This window comes from Varanus komodoensis, unplaced genomic scaffold (assembly GCF_004798865.1).
Source record: "Varanus komodoensis strain SLA01 unplaced genomic scaffold, ASM479886v1 scaffold49, whole genome shotgun sequence".
Lineage (NCBI taxonomy): Eukaryota > Metazoa > Chordata > Lepidosauria > Squamata > Varanidae > Varanus > Varanus komodoensis.
The window spans coordinates 4,687,537-4,707,340 of NW_025336072.1; the positions used below are offsets into that span (position 1 = coordinate 4,687,537).

At 42.9% G+C, this 19,804-nt stretch overlaps 1 protein-coding gene across 8 annotated transcripts in view; it reads left to right on the plus strand.

The window, feature by feature from the left end:
- PTPRE (protein tyrosine phosphatase receptor type E) overlaps positions 1-19,804 on the plus strand; it is a 147,527-nt gene that overhangs the window by 70,018 nt on the left and 57,705 nt on the right. For 6 of the 8 annotated variants that reach the window (XM_044445598.1, XM_044445596.1, XM_044445597.1 and 3 more), the window contains one exon: positions 4,528-4,634. In XM_044445598.1, coding sequence (XP_044301533.1) covers positions 4,535-4,634 — 100 coding nt within the window. In that variant the 5' untranslated portion in view covers positions 4,528-4,534. Of the gene's footprint in view, positions 1-4,527; positions 9,035-19,804 lie in introns of those variants that run through there. The other 2 variants (XM_044445600.1, XM_044445599.1) reach the window with 2 other exon arrangements.

The following is a 19,804-nucleotide window of genomic DNA, read 5'->3' on the forward strand; positions in this document are numbered from 1 at the left end:
TTAAATCAGTCTGACAGGATTTATTGTTGATAAATCCTTATTGGCTTTTATTAATCATTGCATTTTTTTCAAGATGCTTGCAGACTGATTTTTTAATAATTTGCTCCAGAATTTTTTCAGGGATTGACGTCTGACTCATTGGTCTGTAGTTCCAAGGTTCCTCTTTTTTCACTTTTTTTTGAAAATGGGGACAATGTTGGCTGTTCTTTGTCATGGACTCTGTGCATCCACACATGTGGGCTTTACCATGTAGCACAAGGCCTAGATTACAGGCCTAGCACAGCTTCCTCCGTTTCTTTCTCACTGCACACCTCACTGCTTTGCCAGATTGGATCAACTTCAGTTGGTCAAGTTGTTTCTTCTTTTGGTTAGCTATGTTTTCTTCGCTCTTTCCTCACTGCTTTCCCAACAAAACAGAACAGAACAGAACAAAACTCCATTCTCTACACTTTTCCCTGACTTCTTCCTCACCCCTGGCCTGCTCCTATGGCACAGGGAGACTACTTTCCCCTTTTCCCGCAGCTCCCTCTTCCCTTCCTCTTGAGAATGTTGCCCAGGTTCCTTCTTCTTGTTTTCCATGATTCTTGTGCTCTAACTACGGCCATGGACCTGGCTTCTCCCCAGCTACCATTGTGCACGAGGCACAGCACACCTCCTGGCCACAGGTGGTCACTCTCTCTGTGTCCAACTTGTCTGGCGAGGCCCTCCCTCCAGGCCACAACTGTGCCACATTCTGTGCTTGCACCTGCCAGCACCACACTGACCACTGCCACGAGCTTACCGGCACTGCCTCGCCCCACATGTGGGCAGTCCCCAGTCATTGTCAAGGCTGCTCTCTGGCTCAGCCTGACAATCCATGCTGACACGGACACCAGCCTGACACCACCCAACTTTGAAAGTTCACCCTTTCCTCCACAGCCGCCATTGATGTAGGCCAGCAACAGTGCTGACATCGCAAGGCTTCCCACACCTACACAGGCCCTTCCACAAGCCACTTGTACTGCAATCAATGCCAGACTGGCTGAGAGTCCGACACCAGTCCCCCACATCATCCCCAGGACCACAGCAGCACTGGCTACCACCAGTGGCCACTTGCCAAGCTGACAGGGGCTGAGCTACCCTAAACAACCATGGGCCCACCTAGCATACCCACCACTCCTGCAGCCCCTGCCATCTGGCATCATGCTACTCACTGCTCTCCAGTAGAAGGCTGTCACTGCCCAGCCACAGCTGATCCTCCTCTTCTGAATCAGGTCAGAGCTGGTCCCCCAATTTGGTCCGGTCCCTCTCTCCTACCCCTTGACCTCGCTGGCTCAATGTGCCAGGACCAGAGCAGCAATTGGACTCATCTATAAGGGGAAGGAGATTCTTTATTGCCTTTATCCTCCACATGGACATTAGCCCATGGAGCCAATGGCTGACTCCATTTTTGGGCCCTGACTTTAGATTACCCAGCCCCAGTCTCCATCCTGTTCCTCCCAGCTCTGCTTCATACCATGCAGCAGTCCTGGAAGGGCCCCACAGCAAGCCTGACCACCTCACACCATGATGAGTCCACCTACTGGGTGGCAGACAACACACTCCCCTTCCTGAACCAGTAGCTTAGACTCAGCTCCATGATCATTGAGTCCATGCCTGGGGACAGAGAGGGGAGGTGCCTCGATGGTCTGGCCCGGGGGTGTATGCAGCATCCTCTGTGTTTCTAACTACAAGGTGATCATGGCCTGATACCAGCTCTTCCCTTAGGAAAAGATGGGGTTGATGGCACAGCATCTCCTAGTGAAGCTATATTATGCCATGCACCTAGTCCATGCTGAGTCTGAGAAGTTGTTTAGATACCAGCTCCAGGCAGCAAGGGACCATGTGGACTGTGATGTTAAGGCTCTGCTGGGAGCCATGGCGATCTGCTTCCATGCCTGGCTACACTCTGTAGAGATTCAGGCCTGTATGGAGGACATGTTGTTTGATGGGAGGGACACTTTAGTGCCTGAATGGATGAGAATATGGCTGCCTCCACAAGGCCAGGACCACTGCTGCACACATGGGGTTTGCACAGCAGCCTCCCCCGCCCCCAGTGTAAGAGGCAAGTGCCCCCATGGGCACCAGCTGCCCAAAAGGTGGGATGCTCAGACCTGGCAGAGGTTCCCACCCAAGCACCAGGACAACAGGCCTAGATGCTGAGGGTTAAGTCCAGGCTCTCCTCCCCCACCAGCTCCCACACCCTTGGTAATGTTCACAAACCACTTGGCACAGTTCCCAGCCTGGGAGAACATCACCTGTGTCCTCCCCATAGTACATCAGGGATACGGGATTGGGTTTGATGCCCTAGGCTGCATTGAGACCACCCTGTCCTAACCTACTTTGATGGCAGAGGTAGAGACCCTGTTGTTCAAGGGAGCAAGTCTCGAGCAAGTCTCCACGGACCTTCACAGAATTTTCCATTCTTGCTATTTCACTGTGACTAAATGGGATGGGAACCTTTGGCTGATCCTGGATTTGAGAATTCAAGGATCGCAAGGTCACTTTGTCCCAAGGTTCCCATGGCTGCTTTTTTGTCCACTAGGTCATCCCGCTAAGTTAGTATTAAATTGAGGATAGTTGTTCCTCTCATTCCTTCCTCTACTTTCTGCAGGAGGAGGTGGTTGGCAACACATGTCAGTAATGTCATTATAGTTATTATTTAAAAGTGTTTATGCAGGTTATACAAATTGTGTAGTCTGTTGCCCTTTTTTGGTAATGCATTTAAGTGGTCATCCTACTTGTTACAGATATGGAGTAGGGAGACTGCTCAACCTCTCAACTTGAACAAGGTCTGGTGTTCCTTGACCAATTGTTTATTTTCCTTCCAGAAGGAAGAGTGACAGATACGTGGAAGCCATGCAGGGTTGTCCCATTTCCCATAAGGGCTTATTTTGCTGAATGCTTGTGTGTGGGGAGGGAGAAGAGAAAAAGATATCTATGCCATATGGAAGGAATGAGGAGTGGCTCATGGACTTCCAGGCCTTCAGTTGAGACTTCCATACATAGCCTTTATCCCACCTGTCCTCCTGCTACAAAGCTAATGGGGGAAAGCTCATGAAGTTGGGGAGGGAAAATATCTAGATGCAAATACTTCTCTCTCTTCTCTCCCAGCACCTTTGCACAGTGAGTTTGTCACCACACCCGCTTTTGGTCTTGGCTCCACCTATTTTTGGCTCTGACTACACCTACTGCTGGAATTTGGACCTGATAGGTTCAGCCATGGCAGTGTGGACCTTGAAAGGAAAAAAAGATTTCCTTCCCCTGCCTTGTGGGATTCCTTGAAGATGGTAGTACTTTGCCTGAGTAGATTAGATTGAGCTCATGATGTGTAGTTTTGAATGACAAAAATATGCTGCTTATTTGTATGTTGAAATGTAAACATGGTAGCACAGTCAGTCATCTACAACTGTATAATTTAGAGATGTAAGTAAACTATTTTTGTATTGATAAACTTGATATTCACAGCTGTGCTAGTTCAGATGGTAGGTAACAAAGTTGTGTGTATGAATATTCTTTTCTGAGGGGAAAAAAATTCCCTCAAAACAAAACAGTATCTCTTCATTTTAAAAAACACGTCAGCAGATGGTCATAAAGTGATCATTGCAGGACCTTGGAATTTGTTCTATTTGCTCTTTATTCATTAAAATATGTGTCAATTTTTCTTTCTTCAACAAGAAACAGGCCTGTAATTAGTGCAGACTTTTGGATGCAACAAATAAGCAGTAGAAGACATGTACATGATTCACATCTCCTCTTTCGGTGTTTCCCATGTAACATGCAATATGTTGTTACATGGAACTTATGTACCATTCCAATGCTGAGAAGAGAGAATTACTATTATGCATATTGAACAGGAAGAGATGTACCCTCTGATGTAACATCTGTGCAAGGACTGAAAGCATCTCCAAGTAATAAGCTTTTATGCTCACTATGCCTATGAGAAAGCCTTCTAATAGTGTAATTATTCAACTGTGGAATGCTGTTGAGTTAAAAAGTGGACCATAAGTTCTAAGTTAAATGTTCTTATAATCAGGTAAAGGTTAGACTTGCATGACCAGGACCATGGTGATCCTAGATGGGGGAATTAACCCCTCTCCCCAGTTTCTGCAGAATTCCACGTACACCCTGCAAAAGGCACCTGGAGGGTTATAAAAGGTCTCCATCTGAATCAGTGGATACACTTAATTTTTATTCCTTGGGGAGAGGACCTGAAATTTTAGGAAAAATTGGAAAGCACGCCCTTATACCAGTGTAAGGAAACATGCTCCTTGTAGTTAAACTGAGTGTGGGTATCAGAATATTTAGATTGGCTCTAAAATTTGGAGCAGTTAAGTTGTGATTAAAGAAATTTGAACATAAAAACCTGGTCATGGTAACTAATAAAAGGCATTCAAGAAAAAAAAAGAACCCTGGTTCCTGCACTTCTGAGAGTGTGAGAATGTGAACATGACTTTTTGAGTATTTATTTTTGTATGGCTTTTCTTTCTTTTCATTTCTACTTGACAGGTCCAGGATGGAATATCCCGGTTTGATATTGCTAATTTCCATTAGTTTTCTACACATTGGAGCATTGCATGACAATGGAACTACATCACTTAATGATACAACAACAAGTAAGGAAACCTTGAATTTTTGGGGTCAGTTTGGGTAAGTCTTTTGTTCATATATATCATGAATATTTTCCAACCCATTTATATCAGATGCTCCTATTTTAGCATTTTTATATCAATATGTCACAAATCTTAAGAAAAAACCCAATAACATTCCATAATGATCCAAATATACAGGAAACCTTCCCCGTAGATTGAGCACTATCCATGATATGATCAATGAATCTACTTGTGATTGCTGTTATTTTGTTTTTGTTTAAAAACGTCCAAACTGGATGCCACCTACATCTTGTGGGAGTAAATTCCATAGCTTAACTATGTAGAAGTGGTTCCTTTTATGTGTCCTGAATCTTATACCAGTCAGCTTACTTGGATGATGCCAGGTGCTAGTGTTATGGAAAAGGCAGAAAAATAGCTTCCTATCCACTTTTTCTATGCCATACATAATTTTGTGCATTTCTGTCATGTTTTCTCTTATTCATCCCTTTTCTAAGCTAAACAATCCCAGATTTGTAACTTTTCCTCACGGGGAATTGCTCAAACCTCTTGATCATTTTAGTTGTACTTTTTGTACTTTTTCCAGCTTTACAATATCATATTTTAAATGTGACCAGGACTGCTTGCAGTTCTTTGAATGTGGCTGCTTCATACATTTGTATGTGGGGAGAACATTTTAAATTTCATTCCTAATTATGCCCAGTGTGGAATTTGCCTCTTTTACAGTCGCTTCATACCATTCTGAAAGTCCTGTTGATTATTTCAACAGGGTTTGTCCTCCTATATGCTTTTTAATTTTATCTTTAATAATGCTTTCAATCAATTCATGCAGAACAGACATTAGGCTAAGATGGCATGCAATTTCTTAGATCTCCCTGGATTCCTTAAAAAGTGTTATATTGGCCCTTCTCCAGTACTCTCTTACAGAGGCTTATTTTAGAGATATTTGACATACTTTGTTAGAAGATCAGCATTTTATTATTTGAGTTCTGGCTGATTAATCAACTTTCAGTTTGCCTATAAGTTCGAGAACTTCATCTTTTGACACCAGTTGTTTGCCTCAAATTTTTCAGACTTAGCTTCAGTTCACATCATAGTCAAATTTACTTTCAGATTCACACAAATTCAGGCACAATTTTAATTTCTGTATCTTCTGCAGTAAAGGAAAATGAAAAGAATTCATTCCACTGCTCTGAAATTTCCATATGCTCCTGTAGTTGTCCATTAACTAAGATCGAACTGACTCTTTAGCTAACTTCCTGCTGATTAAAAATTCTTCACTGTTGGCCTTGATGTTGCACCTCAAAATGCTTTTTTTGTCTCTTATTGTCTTCTTGCATTTCTTCTGTGCATCCTCATGGTCCTCTTTGTTTTCCTAATTTCTACAAGTTTTTGGAAGAAAGTCTTTTCTCTGTCAGTTTCCTTGATAGTGCTGATTAACTAAGCCGATGAATTCTTAGACTGGGTGTTAACTTCCTAACCAGTGGTAGACTTTCTAGCTAAGCCTCTATTATTGTGGTTTTGAGCAGACTTTGAGCATTTTGAAAGGATCTAACCCCTTTGAATCCCCCAGTGAACTCCCTTGTTAACAGTTCCCAATTTTAGAGCTTCCTAAATTGCAATCAAATGTAACTTAAATGTATGTTAACTGTTCAATATACATAGTGCAACATTTTCTCCTCTACACCCTTTCTTGTCCTTCATGTACAGTTTTTATCCAGACGTGACTATATCCCACTGGTCTCTCCATTCCCCCAGGCTTTTGTAATGCCCCCTATATCTAGGGTCTGACATCAATCTTACTTTTATTCCCTTGCAGTTTGCTTTCTACCTAGCTTGCTTCAGATGAGAATAAGGAAAGCAAAACTTTTTGCAGTTCTGAGCTCAAAGCTTTTGACAGTACAACAGTGTAGAGAGAGTGGTGAAACAGTGACTTCCAGTGTATGTTCACATTCTCTAACTCCTGTGTGCTTCAAATTGCATGGCTATCCCATCATGTTAATCATTCCTAACATGTGTTTGGAACAGGGCCAGAGCTGTCCTATAATTTATATCCTGAGTGTGAATTTTTTTGTTCCTGAATTGCAAGCCCACATGTGCAAAAATCGGTGATGTGATGTAAAGTAATGGCTAGGAGTCTGAACTTAGGAACTCCTTCCACAAACGTTTTAGGCAAACCTCTATGTCCCATGCCTATCTGTGATATGGGGATAACAATGCTGATTTACCTTATGAGTTTGTTGTAAAGATTATAACTAAGATACTAGATATGAAGCACCTGAACTCTTCAGTTATCAGGTGAACTTCCCTGATATGTAGAGCACATGCATTCTGAAGCTTGGAGTAAATTAAATTGGGCTATGGACAATATAAAAAAATCCATTAACTGTACAGCATGCAAATGACTTGTCTATAGTTAAAAGTACTTTTATAAGTAATCTGCAATAGAGTTAAATACAAGGGCTAAGAGTGTTTGGGATTCCTGATATGATGCTTCAAGCACCTGGTACTTATCTACTGTCATCACTTAATGATAACTCTGATTACTTAAAGAGCAAGAATCACACTGAGCAAGAATCACATGGCTGCCACAAACCCATGAAAGCTTTAACATTTTAACTGCATTTAAATCATAAATAGTAACACTTGAGTTGAAAATTGTGTACTCTTCCACTTATTGAATGTCTTAATAAGCTTATATATCTTATTCCAAATTTCAGCAGTCTAGCAGCTCTAGTTTGAACCAATTGCAAAGTCCAGATTGTCTTCAGGGGCAGTCCCACATACAGCGTGTTACTGTAGTCCAAGTGGAGGTTACCAGTGCATGAATCACTGTTGCTAGGGCCAAACAAGAGGATACTAAAGCATGGATAATTGTAGCTAGGCTCTCTCTGTCCAGGTTGGGTTGTTCTTGGTATATTAGCTTAAGCTGATAAAAGGTGCTAGATGCTACTGAATCTATTTGTGCCTCAAGCTACAACTCTGGGTCCAGCAGCACCCCCAAACTACAAACCTTGCCCTTTGTGGGGAGTGCAATCTCATCCAGAACGGGTTGAATATCACCTAGCTAGACAAATGAACCACCCACTACAATTATAGGGGCACCTCTTCAAATTCTTATCGTACATCTGCCCTTCTCTAACTCCCTCCTCCTAAAAATAAATAAACAAACAAAAGAAATGGTGGCTGCTTTTATGGCTGCCCATGACCCCATTACAGGTACTGACTTATCTATTCTCCAAACCTTTTACTGCCACCAGGGCCATAACGTAGTGGCAGAGCATATGCTTTGGATGCGGGCAATCCTTAGTTTAGTCCCTAGATCGCCAGATAGGTCTGAGATGCATCTGCAAGTAGGTTTAAGCCTTGGAGTGCTATGGCCAATGCTGCCGAAAGTCTGATATGGTATAATGCAACTTCCTCTGCCTCAAGCAATGTTCATACAGTCAAAATGGTCTTGCATGATGTCAGCACTCCTCAAGCTTCATTTTTTAAGGTTATGTAACTGTCATTATTCACCTTAGTAAAAAAAAAACCTCTCCAAGCATAAAAAGCAGCCCTATTAGCAGAGCTGAGTTTCTTTGCAAGGCTTGCACCTGTCCAAATGAAGGCAAGGTGTCTGTAATGTGTGTTATGGTTAGGGAGCATAGATTCTGGGAAGCAACTACTAGTCAAGGTGCAAACAGACACAAGTAAAAGAGATGTGGATTCAGAAGTCAGATGAAAGATACTAGTAAATTGAATACTGATGTTTCTCCTTAGCCTCTGTTGCAGACTTGGTGAACCATTTCTGTGGTTCTGTGGTCTCTGTGCTTCACACACATATGGGCTTAAGTGAATTGGAAGGCCAGGGTTGGAAGAAACTTCTATAACTCAGCATCACAGAGTGGGCAGGGCCACCCATCCCCATTAGAGTCCTGCTACAAGGTTAGGGGCTCCCACCCAGTCCCTCAGTTCCTTTTTGACCACATACCGCTTAGGTCGAATTTGCTTCTTGCTCCTCTCCTTTTCTCTCTCTCTTTTTTAAATTCATTCTTGTTTTCCCTTTGCCTTTCACTACTGGACTACTGGGCCTCCACCAAAACTGTTGAGGCCCTCCCAACTGCAGGAGAGGGCCAGGAAGATGGCCCATGGACTAACTGTGGCCACAGTCCTTCCAAGTTGCTGCAAAGAGCACCCAGCCAGTCAGCTGGCCGATGGTCATAACTCAGTTGCCACGGCCTTCCAAGAGTGCTGCCACGGCCTTCCAAGAGCACCGCTGTGGCCAGCCGGCTAGCCAGCCACCGCTACCAACACCACCCAGCGCAGCTGCCGTCATGGACCACTGCCTGCCACCACCAGGAATCACCTCCAAGCACTGCTGCAACCTTCGTGGCCTTCCTGGCACCACTGAGGATCACCTTCAGGTGCTGCCACCACCTCCATGGCCTGCTGTCTGCTTCTGCCACAGCCTGCCCTCAGGCCCCACTGCCACTCTTGCAGTCCACCTCTGGGCCACACCTCTGCCTTCAGGCCCTGCTGCCACCGAGTCTCTGTCTGCTTGCTGCTGCTGAGGCTCACCTCTGATCTCCATTGCCATTGCTGCAGCCTATCTCCGGCCGCCGCTGCCACCAGGGCCTGGCGATTGCCACCAGTTGGCCTATCCCAGGTGCCACATCCGCAGCCTGCTCACCTTGCACCAGATGCTGCCACTGATGTGGCCCTGCTGTCCTGACCTGCTCCCCGGCCCCCCTTGTCCCCCTGTACCCCCGACAGAAAGGCAATGATGGGAGCAGTGGCCATCGACCATCATGCCTAGCTGTGCTCCACAGGCCTCCCGCAGGAGATATGCGCACACATAGAGGACATGCCCTTTGATGGAGAGGGACTCTTCAGCACTTGCATTGACGAGAACATAGACAAAGCCCTAACACTGCCAGGTGTATGGGATTCGCCCACCAACCTCAGCAGCGTAAGTGGCAAGGGGCCTTGCTGAGCACCACTTGTCGCCCTTTCCCAGATCGCGCATTCAGGTTGTGGATAGTAGCTCTCTCCAGGAGGTGCAATGCCCAGCTTCTCCAGAGGGGCTAAACACCAGGAGACCAGGTGCAGGCCCTGAGAACCCTGCCTAGGTAGGCCCTCCCTACCACCCATCAATTTCAATGGCCATTTAGTACAATTCCTCCCAGCGTGAGAGACAATAATATCTGACTCTTGTGTCCTGCCTATAGTGGAATGAGGGTACAGGTTCAAATTTGAAGTGCTCCCACCTCTCGGCCACCCCAGGGCCTCAGACCACCCTGGAAAGCATCCTTCCTCTCCTATGGCAGGGGGACTGGTTTGCTGCCATCGACCTCAGAGATGCCTATTTCCATACCACCATCAGCCATGCCTATAGATACTGCCTCCGCTTCCTTATTGGGCAGGAGACATTCCAGTTTTTAGTCCTCCCTTTCGGACTTGCCACTACCCCCTGCAGCCTACAGAGTGTCCAGGTCTTCTCGTACCTGAACTCCTGGCTCCTGGCAGCCTCCTTGAGAAATGACCTCCTGTGAGCAGTGCACACCACACATGCTTTCCTGCAGGATCTGGGACCTCTTATTAATCACAAGTCTGTTATTTCTCCCATTCAGTCCATTCTGTTCATAGGTCACCTGGACTCCATAGCCACCGAAGCATTCCTCCCTCAGCCGAGAATGGAAACCCTCAGTGCACTGGCCACATTTGTCAGGACTGTGGCCTGCTGCACAGCACATATGGTCCTGAGACTGCTGGATCTCATGGCCACCATGGTGTCTGTAGTGCACCTCATCCATCTCTTCATGAAACCACTCCCGCTCCAGCTCATGGGAACCTTCTCTGCAGATGAGGACCCCTGCTCCATAACATCCCCTCCCCCCCACAGTCAGTCAGACACTCTTTACTGGTGGACCAAAACATGGCAGGACTTGACCTCTCAACATCCCTACAAGCACTCCCCACACACAGAGGCCTTGTCACTGACTTGCTAGCTGGCATCCTGCTGCATGACATTTGCAGGCCTGCCATGTGGACTGCATTGTCGACCTTCCTCTGACAGTCCTGGCTTGACATCTGTGCAAGGCAGGACTGTGCATTCGGCAGGGCAGTCCTCTCAGCAATGCTCCAGTGATGCCAACCCCTCCATCCATGAAGGGTACACTTGCTAATCGCCCACATGTGTGATGCACAGAGACCACAAAGAAGAAAGGCAGGTTGTTTACCTGTAACTTTCATTCTTTGAGGGTTCATCTCTGCATTCACACAACCTACCCTCTGCCCATTTGCTGCTGTCAGGCTGCTGCAGCCCCGCATGACATGGGGTGCCAGGCAGGGATGTGGACTGGGTCACTACCTCATCTACACCCACACCTTCAGATGCCTGGAGTTGATGCCACCTCCAAGGCAACTGAGGGACTGGGTGGGAGCCCCATCCTTCTTATCCTGGGACCCAGAAGGGGCAGGGGGATTTCTGCCTACTTCATGACACTATGCTATAGAAGTTTCTTCCAATCTAAGCCGCGCACTGGCATGGCAAAGCTTACATATGTGAACGCAGAGATGACCACTCAAAGAATGACAGTTACAGATAAGCAACCTGCCTAAATCTGTGGGGATATGTTTCCATATAAAGGGTTTTTCGAGAAAACTAACTTGGTATGTGGGACAGATGGATATTGAACAGATATTCTGAACAGAACTTTCTGTTTCAGATGAGAGTTGCCTTTGGTTTATGCATCTCTTGGAGATTTCCTATTAATGCAGTCCCTTTATTTGTGCAGAACAAACAGAACAAAGACTTAGTTCCAATGAATCATTCATAGTACTGTGATTATGAGCTGAAGATTAGCTCTGTAATGGTTTTAACCATTAAGTTAATAAAAGTTACCAAAGGCCTTGAGTGTACATTTATCCAGAACAAAATTTCCTTTTAGGACTACTAGTCCTGTTAATTAGGTTAATTCTTGACTTCTGAATACCTGAGGCAAAATATCAATAGAGTAAGAAAGCACTCTGCAAAGTTTTTCCACTAAGGTAATTGAGAACTCTTGCTTCATTCATCTATAAAGTAGCACAGGTATGTTTCACCCCTCTCCCCCAAAAAACCCTGACAAATGTGGGTATGTAGTTTAATCAAAACAGGGAAACATTTACATATCACAAAAATGCATAAGCCAAATTTGACTTGCAGCAATTAAAAGAAACAACTTGATACATCACTCAAATATATAAAGTAACTGCATATAAAACACACAAAACATGTTTTGACCATAAGGGAGAGACGTGTGAGGAATTTGACAGGAAGTTTGCCAGTCCTGTGCTGGTGCCAGCCTGTTATGTTGTGAATCGAGTCAACTTGTCTGTACCACAGACACTGCATCAAAAAGTAATATAAAGACAATTTGTGTAAAATTGGCCTATTTAGTGCAAATTAGCATTTCAAAGATGCATGGTCCCCAACTACATACCTTTGATGTGATCTATACAAAATATGTACAATAGGTTGATGTGTGTGGATTGTATAAATTTTCATAAAATGCCTAACTTTACACAAGTGATACAAATACCATGATTTGTGCAAATTTCCTTAATGTTAAAAAAAGCCCTTGGCAAACCAAGGCCCATCCTAGAGACAAAAACATAATTTGGCCATTTCCAGTCATTGGGTCAGAAACAGGCAGGAATTCTGTTGAGCTCAGATAAGCCAGGCTTTCTAGCATCGGTGCATGTCTACTGTGAGCTCTTCTTCTCAGGTCAGATATTACAAAAATATTGATAATATGAACCTGTTAACAAACATATTTAGAACTAAGTCTCTCAGACGTACCTGCTAAAGAATGAGAACTGTATTGTGCAATTGCCATTTTCCACTCACAGTTGTTTATAAGTTGATGTTGAGATCCTCCAGTGTCACCAATGGTTATTGACTAAAAGGGCACATATAAAGAAAAGTGTACCCAATTCTGCACAGGTCCAGATTTTATCACTGATGTGGTATTAACTTGAAGAGCACATTAAACCATATATAAACTTGCACTATTACAAAACTACATACAAACATGTATCCTAATTATTAAACATATCTGCTACTCAGGTTGCCATCAGAAACTTGTGTGTATAATGTTTACATCTTGTGTAGCTAAAATTATATTTAAATTTGGCACTGCTTGCCCTTTCTGGGGAGGTTGACATATTTATGGACCAAGAAGTAGGCAAGAACTTCAATGTGAGAGGTCAAATACTGATAAGAAAATTGCTATCATCTGCTCCTGAAGCAGCTAAAACGTGGTAATACCACTGCTTGTGTGATTTTATTGGCCAGCATGGCTTGGCAGTGAGTGTGTTGAATTGGGGGCCATGAAGATCTAGATTGTAGTCCTCACCCGGCCATGAAGCTGGTCACTGACCCTCAGACTGACCTAACTCGGTGTTGTGAGGATAAGATGAAACTGTAAGTTGCCTTGGCTTCCTCACAAGAAGGAGAAGGGTGGGATATAAATGGAATGTAAGAATAAGGATGGCATTGACTTTTGATTGTACAGTGTAGCTCCCCCAACAGAGGCACTCTAAAGCATATGAATAGCTTATTTTTGGTCCTCTTCCAGAACAAGGAAGAGCATATGCTAGGAGGGAGGACTGGAGTCCTTGCATAAAACTGTTTTACTCAATCTGTGACCTCTCTTTGTGGTTCCAGGTAACCAAGAAAGTCCCAAGTGATTATTCTCATGCATGTATCAAATAATATGGGATCAGACTGTATAAAAATAGCTGGCCTTTTGTGTTGGATGCTCATTTGGAAGTGGCTAGACTCCAGGCAAAAGTTAAAATGGATTAGCAACAGAGACCCTGTGGAGTGATATTAAATAAGCACCAAGTTTCCATGAAATCTAAAGTGGTAGTTTGTTTTGGATTGCAACCTTCCACTCTTCTATGTATTCATACATATGAATATTCGTTTTTCAGACAAGGCAATACTGAGTGCAGGGTGTGTTCAGCTGTGAAAAGAGAAAACTGAAGGGTGATAGGATAACACTCTACAAGTCCCTGAAAGGCTGTCACAAAGAGGAAGGACAAGATCTTGACCATTCCAGAGTGCAGGACATGAAATAATGGACTTAAAGGAAACTGGATTCCAGCTAGGCCCCAGGAAAAATTTCCTCACTGTCAGAGCAGTACGTCAGTTACCTGCAGAAGTTGGGTGCTCCCTCAAGAAGGGACTGGACAGTCATCTCAGTGTCCTGCACTTGTAGGGGTTTGGATCTGATGGGTTTCTTGGCCCTTCCAACTCTCCTATTCTGTGATTCTGTATATCTAATATTACACGTTTCTTGGTGTCAGCATCAAGTATGAACCAACTTTGCATTCAGAGATTTGATAAAATACTTAAGTTCTCCCCTGAAGAGATGACTTTGGGAAAGGCTTTCATAACTAGAGTCAGAAGAAGGTCTTCAGAGAGCAAAGACTCTTTCCTTTCTTCCCTCTTTCCAGTTTGTTTACTGCCTTTTGGGGTGGGGGACCAGCCTTTTCAGCTGTTGCATAGCAGTTTGCAGTTTACCAGTCCAAGTTTCCCATCCACAAAGAAGTCAATGAATGGTAGGAAAAGCATTAACCTAATGTCACTTTACTTTTTATTTTTTATTCTGTTTATTTGTAACACTTCTGTACTACCCAGTAGGCAAGGCATTCTCAACAGTTCACACAAACTACACTATGTGAACTTTCATTCTTCCCTGTTAGTATTCTGCCACCTTTCTTTTATCCCAGGAAGGGTTGTTACCCTCCTATCAGACCTCATTTTTGCTGTGTACCATGTTAAAAGATGGAGAGGGATCTTATACGAGGATTAGGCCTTGTTTGTGTTCTATTCATTTTACTCAGATCTTTTGGGGACCCATTGCAGACAGTCCTAGTAGAGATCAATGATTAAGAAGGCCATAGGAAGGAAAAAGAAGATATTTCAAGCTTACCACTTTCTTTAGTAACTAAGTTTCCATAGTTTGTCTTTTCTTTTAGAAAGTAGTGTTTCAATGGCAGCTATTGATGCTCCAGCCTAATGTGGCAGTAAATTGTCTAGTTCTGCATGATTTATGTGCCCAACCAGCAAGTAAAGGCTAAATTACTTTAGAAACATGGTGGCTAAAGTGTGGGAGACTTAAGACCTTTAAATTGTGTGACTATTTTTTGTTTGTTTCTGCTAGAATATAGAATTTGGGGTCAGCCATGGAGTTGAAAAGTAGCAGCCATGTGTGATAAAAGTATATGATTATGTTAGGGAATTTACTGCCACAAAATTATATGTGGATATGAGCTGAAGGGTGTAATCCAAGCCATATTTGGACAGGGAAAAATAGGTCTACAAATACCAGCATGGTTAGCTGGAGCATGTTGGGAGCTGTAGTCCTTTTTCTGTCTAAGCATGCATAGGATCCCGCCTTGAATGGCTTTTAAATTTTGGACAGTTTGTGGAGTCAGGATCTATTATGGGCATTAAGGCTGATAACAATAAAATCTCTGAATAGCAGAAGATATTGGTCATTGTTGGGAAAATAAGGCTGCCTCTCATAGATCTTGCTTTGCTTCACAAGTTCAATTATTACAGTCCTACTTCCTGATCTTCATGCAGTTTTAGCAAGGTATCATTCTGAGCCAAAGGATTCTCAGGATATGTACAATTTATAGCACCTCTGTGGAATGAGTATCATTTCAGTAACCCCAAAATACCAGGCAGCACCTAGGTCCTGGTCAACTCGATTGTGGAGGCTTTTGCTACTGCACCTATGAAAGAGAACTGCAACTCAGCCACACCAGCACCCATTTACAACATCACCAAGGACCATCTCATGTTCTCCTTTGCATTGACTGAAGAAGCAATTTGGCACAGAATCACTGAGAGAGCACTGAAACAATGGCTGAATTTGCCAGTAGGATATTAATGTAGGGCTCCTAGCCCAGGTTGCACTTGTTTTCATTTTCACAGTGCTAACTGCTTCGATGATTCTGGAGAAGGAGAACAGTCTGTCTGAGATGGAAGTTTCATTTCGTAGAAAATGAAAAGGGCAGTTTGGCCTGCCCAGATCCTGTCCATCACTATTGAATGTGTTTTCTCAGGTAGAGTGTTCTCTAGCAGCACTCAGGGGGCGCTCTCTCCTGTTCCTACTTGCCATTAGTTCTTTACTTCTGGTGCTCCCTTGAGACCTTGCATGCAACGCTATTGAATCCATGACTTGAAGCTTAACTAAGCCATTATAGTAATTGCTTTTGGGACTTGGGACAAAAGCCAAGTACTGTTCCAGGAAAACAGGTATGTCAATCGTACTACATAGTAACTGAAGTAAATAGTGTAGCACCTGCTCTTGTAGTATTAGAGAACAACGTGTGTAAGTCGTATTTATTACACATTAGTTTCATGTTTTTGCTTTGGCATATTTGAATGAGGGGACAAATGGCAGCCAGTAAATAATGTGAACGTATATACTTAATATGTTACAGTATTATAGTCCATATACATAGGTGAGAAAATATATTACTGGAGATGGGTTGGTGAGTGGGGAGATATTCTATTCCTAAAAAAAAACATAGCCATTCCTGAAATTAATCTGAAATTGAGAGCATGGACAGCAAAGATGGAGATTTGTTTCTCTTTCTCACAATACTAACAGTAGGTGTGTGTGGGGAGGGCCTTCATGCTGCATTGATGGGCCTCAAAGTCATCAGAGTGTGATCATACACATATTTAGGCAGGAGAAAGTCCTATAAATCATTATTGATTACCATCAACTAAAATCGTGGTCATGCCAGGCTCAGATTGAAAGACTGTCCCATATGCCCCCACCCTATTAGACATGCATGCCACCTCTGTTCAGATCATCTGTCAAGCTGCTCCCAAGTGTTGACTGTGGAAATCAAGTTGAAGCATGATCATTCACCATGATTTAAATAATCTATGGTAGTTTATCATGTGAAGCTGGTTCTGCTGCTGTTCTTCCATTTCTCTATCTGCCTGCCTGCCACTTGAATTCCTGTTCCACCCAATAGTGACTTTTTGCTTTAGAGTAGGATTGGGTAACTTCTAGTCCTCCAGATGTTTTGGTCTACAGATTCTATTAGCCCTAGCTAGTTTTTCCAATGGGATAGATAATGGAATTTATAACTAAATCTTCTGGAGTTTCATAACTTGCTCATCCCTGCTTTAAAATCTGAAAGCAGCAAGTTTATGGCATTGATATGGTGGATTTAGCAACATTAGATTTGCTGTCAATCCAGTAATAATTCCAGTAATAGATGTGGAAGTAGATATTCTTTTCCAGCCATGAAACTGAAATAAGTTAATCGTTTGCAATTGCTTATTTTGCATGACAATACATAACAGAGCTCAATAATAATAAGACTTAATGGAAGACCTAAAGTTTATAATCCCATTGAGGTTGAGATGTTTCTGCACTCTGATGTCATGTATTTCCATGACTGGAGGAATGTCACCTTTGCTGATCACAACCATTTTCTACAAACAAAACTGTTGTTTTGATTATATTACAGGCAGTTCTTCCAGCTTTCATAACTTAAATGCCAATTTTCCAGGAGCTAGAAATGCAACTGGTAGTAAGACATTTCCTAAGTGTTCACTTTAGTATGTGTTATTTTATACAGATGTCCCAGTCCTACAGTATAAACATCTAATTGAATGGTTGAAATTTGTTTTCCATAGTTGTAGTCAGAGATTGAAGCCCCTCACATTCAACATGATATAAACATTTTTAGTAATCCAATATACTCTGCAGTTGGAAGTAAAGCTAACTGTGTTACAAACTATGTTGTAGATCTAGTTTGATAAAAACTATTCAATTACTGCAAAACAAGCCGAAAATAAAAAGGTGATTTGACAAACATGTGATGCTAAGCAAATTATGTGGTTTTAAAGGCTTGGGGAATTGCTGCAATGCAATTTAGTCACAACTAGTACAGAGGAAAGACAACAAGTTTTAGTATTTTTTGAATCATAAGATTTACAGTGCAATCATTAGCATGCTTGTTCAGAAATAAGTCCTGGTAGGTTCAGTAGGATTTATTCCTAGGTAAGCATGCATAGGATTGAAACCTTGGTCAATCCTGGCAAATTGTTTTGCTTTTCAAGATAGCAGAATTGCTTTTTATGGAATTTGTGACTGGATGACACTGGCCTCTATTTTACACTATTTCCTATTTAAAGACAATATATTAAATGAAGTAAGGAAAAAATCCTATGCTCGTTTCCAGAAGGTCCTTGTATTAGCTTGTTGCAACAAGATCAACAGAGTTATAGCACCTTTCCACACTTAAAAAAATATTATGCCAGGAGTTGTCAGCCCATAAGTTGTAGCATTTATATTTGTAATAGAGGTTTTGTGGTTGTTAGTTGCAGCCCCATGGACAACATTCCTCTAGGCCTTCCTGTCCTGCACCATCCCCCGGAATCCACTTAAGCTCGCACTGACTGCTTCAGTGACTCAATCTAGCCACCTCATCCTCTGCCATCCCCTTCTTTTTTGCCGTCAGTTGTTCTCAGCATCAGGGTCTTCTCCAGTGAGTCCTCATTAGGTGACCAAAATATTTGAGTTTCATCTTCAGTATCTGGCCTTCTAAAGAGCAGTCAGGGTTGAACTCCTCAGAGACTGACTGGTTTGATCTCCTTGCAGTCCAAGGGACTCGCAGGAGTCTTCTCCAGCGCCACAATTCCACTGGATCAACTTTTGTTAGAGCTCTCTGCTATGACCTGTCCATCTTGGGTGCCTCTGCACGGCATAGCTCATAGCTTCACTGAGCTGCACAAGTCCCTTCGCCATGACTAAGCAGTGATCCATGAAGGGGAATAGAGGTTAGTAAGGATTAATAATTACTATTCAAGAATTACTAATTGTTGAATAGTACTACTAATTGAATAATTACTATTCATCCAACAATTTTGGATGTAATAATTGGCATTTGTTTATCAACTAGCATGTGTCATGGAGAAGACATTTCCCACCATTTAACTGCCATCTGGGGGAATTAATCAGTTCACAGGTTAGCTCTTGAGGTGAGGGCATAACAGCTTTTGCAGAGACTGAAACTGGGGCTTAATGCTGACTTGGTATTGCATGGTATTTGAACCTTGAAAATCAAAAGCAGAATCAGGCAATGCAGCTCAAGACAGGTATATTTGCTGGGAGCCCTATGGTTTCTCTACATGAGGCATTTAATCTGCTGCTTTACTGAAGCTCCTGCTTAATTGCAAGATTAAAATTGGATCTTTTACACAATGCTTCCCCCCCCCCCCCGGAGTTTTTCTTTCTTGGCCTTCCTATGCATTCTATTAGCAGCCACAAGTTGGCACTGTGGTACATCTCAATTACAGAAATACATGCATTTGTACTAGTGTGATTTAGCATGGTAGTCTGAAAACAGCTCTCTTACCTCACTCTGAAAACAACAGCAACAACAGACATACACACAAAGGTTTGGAAAGCATAAAAGAAATCTGGGTTGATAACGGAATCTTGTGAGGTACATACAAACGACTGTGAATGACGAATCACAAGTGAACAATAAATACCTCAGGCAGAGAGGACCCTAAGCACAGAGCTAGCATTGCAGAGGTTGCATTGATACCCCTTCCTGAAGCATTATTTTAGTATTATGTGGCCTGATCTCAGCCTCCTTCCTTCCTTCCAGCTTCACATTGGCTATTTTAGTTATGCAGTGATGTCGAAGTGCTTGCGCTCTTTAACAGCATACACTGGTGTACATGTATCCGTTATTTGCTTTGATCTTAATGCCTGCTCCACTCTCTTGTGTAGTCTTGTGCTTGTACTTCAGCCCAAACTGTCTTTTTGATCTGGGCAAAATCACACATATTCACAATTAATTCTGATTAATATTCACAAGTAATTCTGATCCATGTGTGCTCGCCTGACACTAGTTTACTTTTTGCATGGATCCAGTGATCACCCCCCTTTTTTCAAGACCACCTAAAATTGATTTAGTTTGTAACCATTCTTGCTATTAGGATCTTAACCGTATAGTGGAGGATGGAATTCCGCAGGGTCTGTCACTTGGGAGCTCCATTTCTTACTGTTTCTTTTATCTTGAAATCAGGAAGTGCGCCATCACTGAAAACTCTAGAGTGTGACAGGAAATTGATCAACCCTAGGATTGCCCAATGT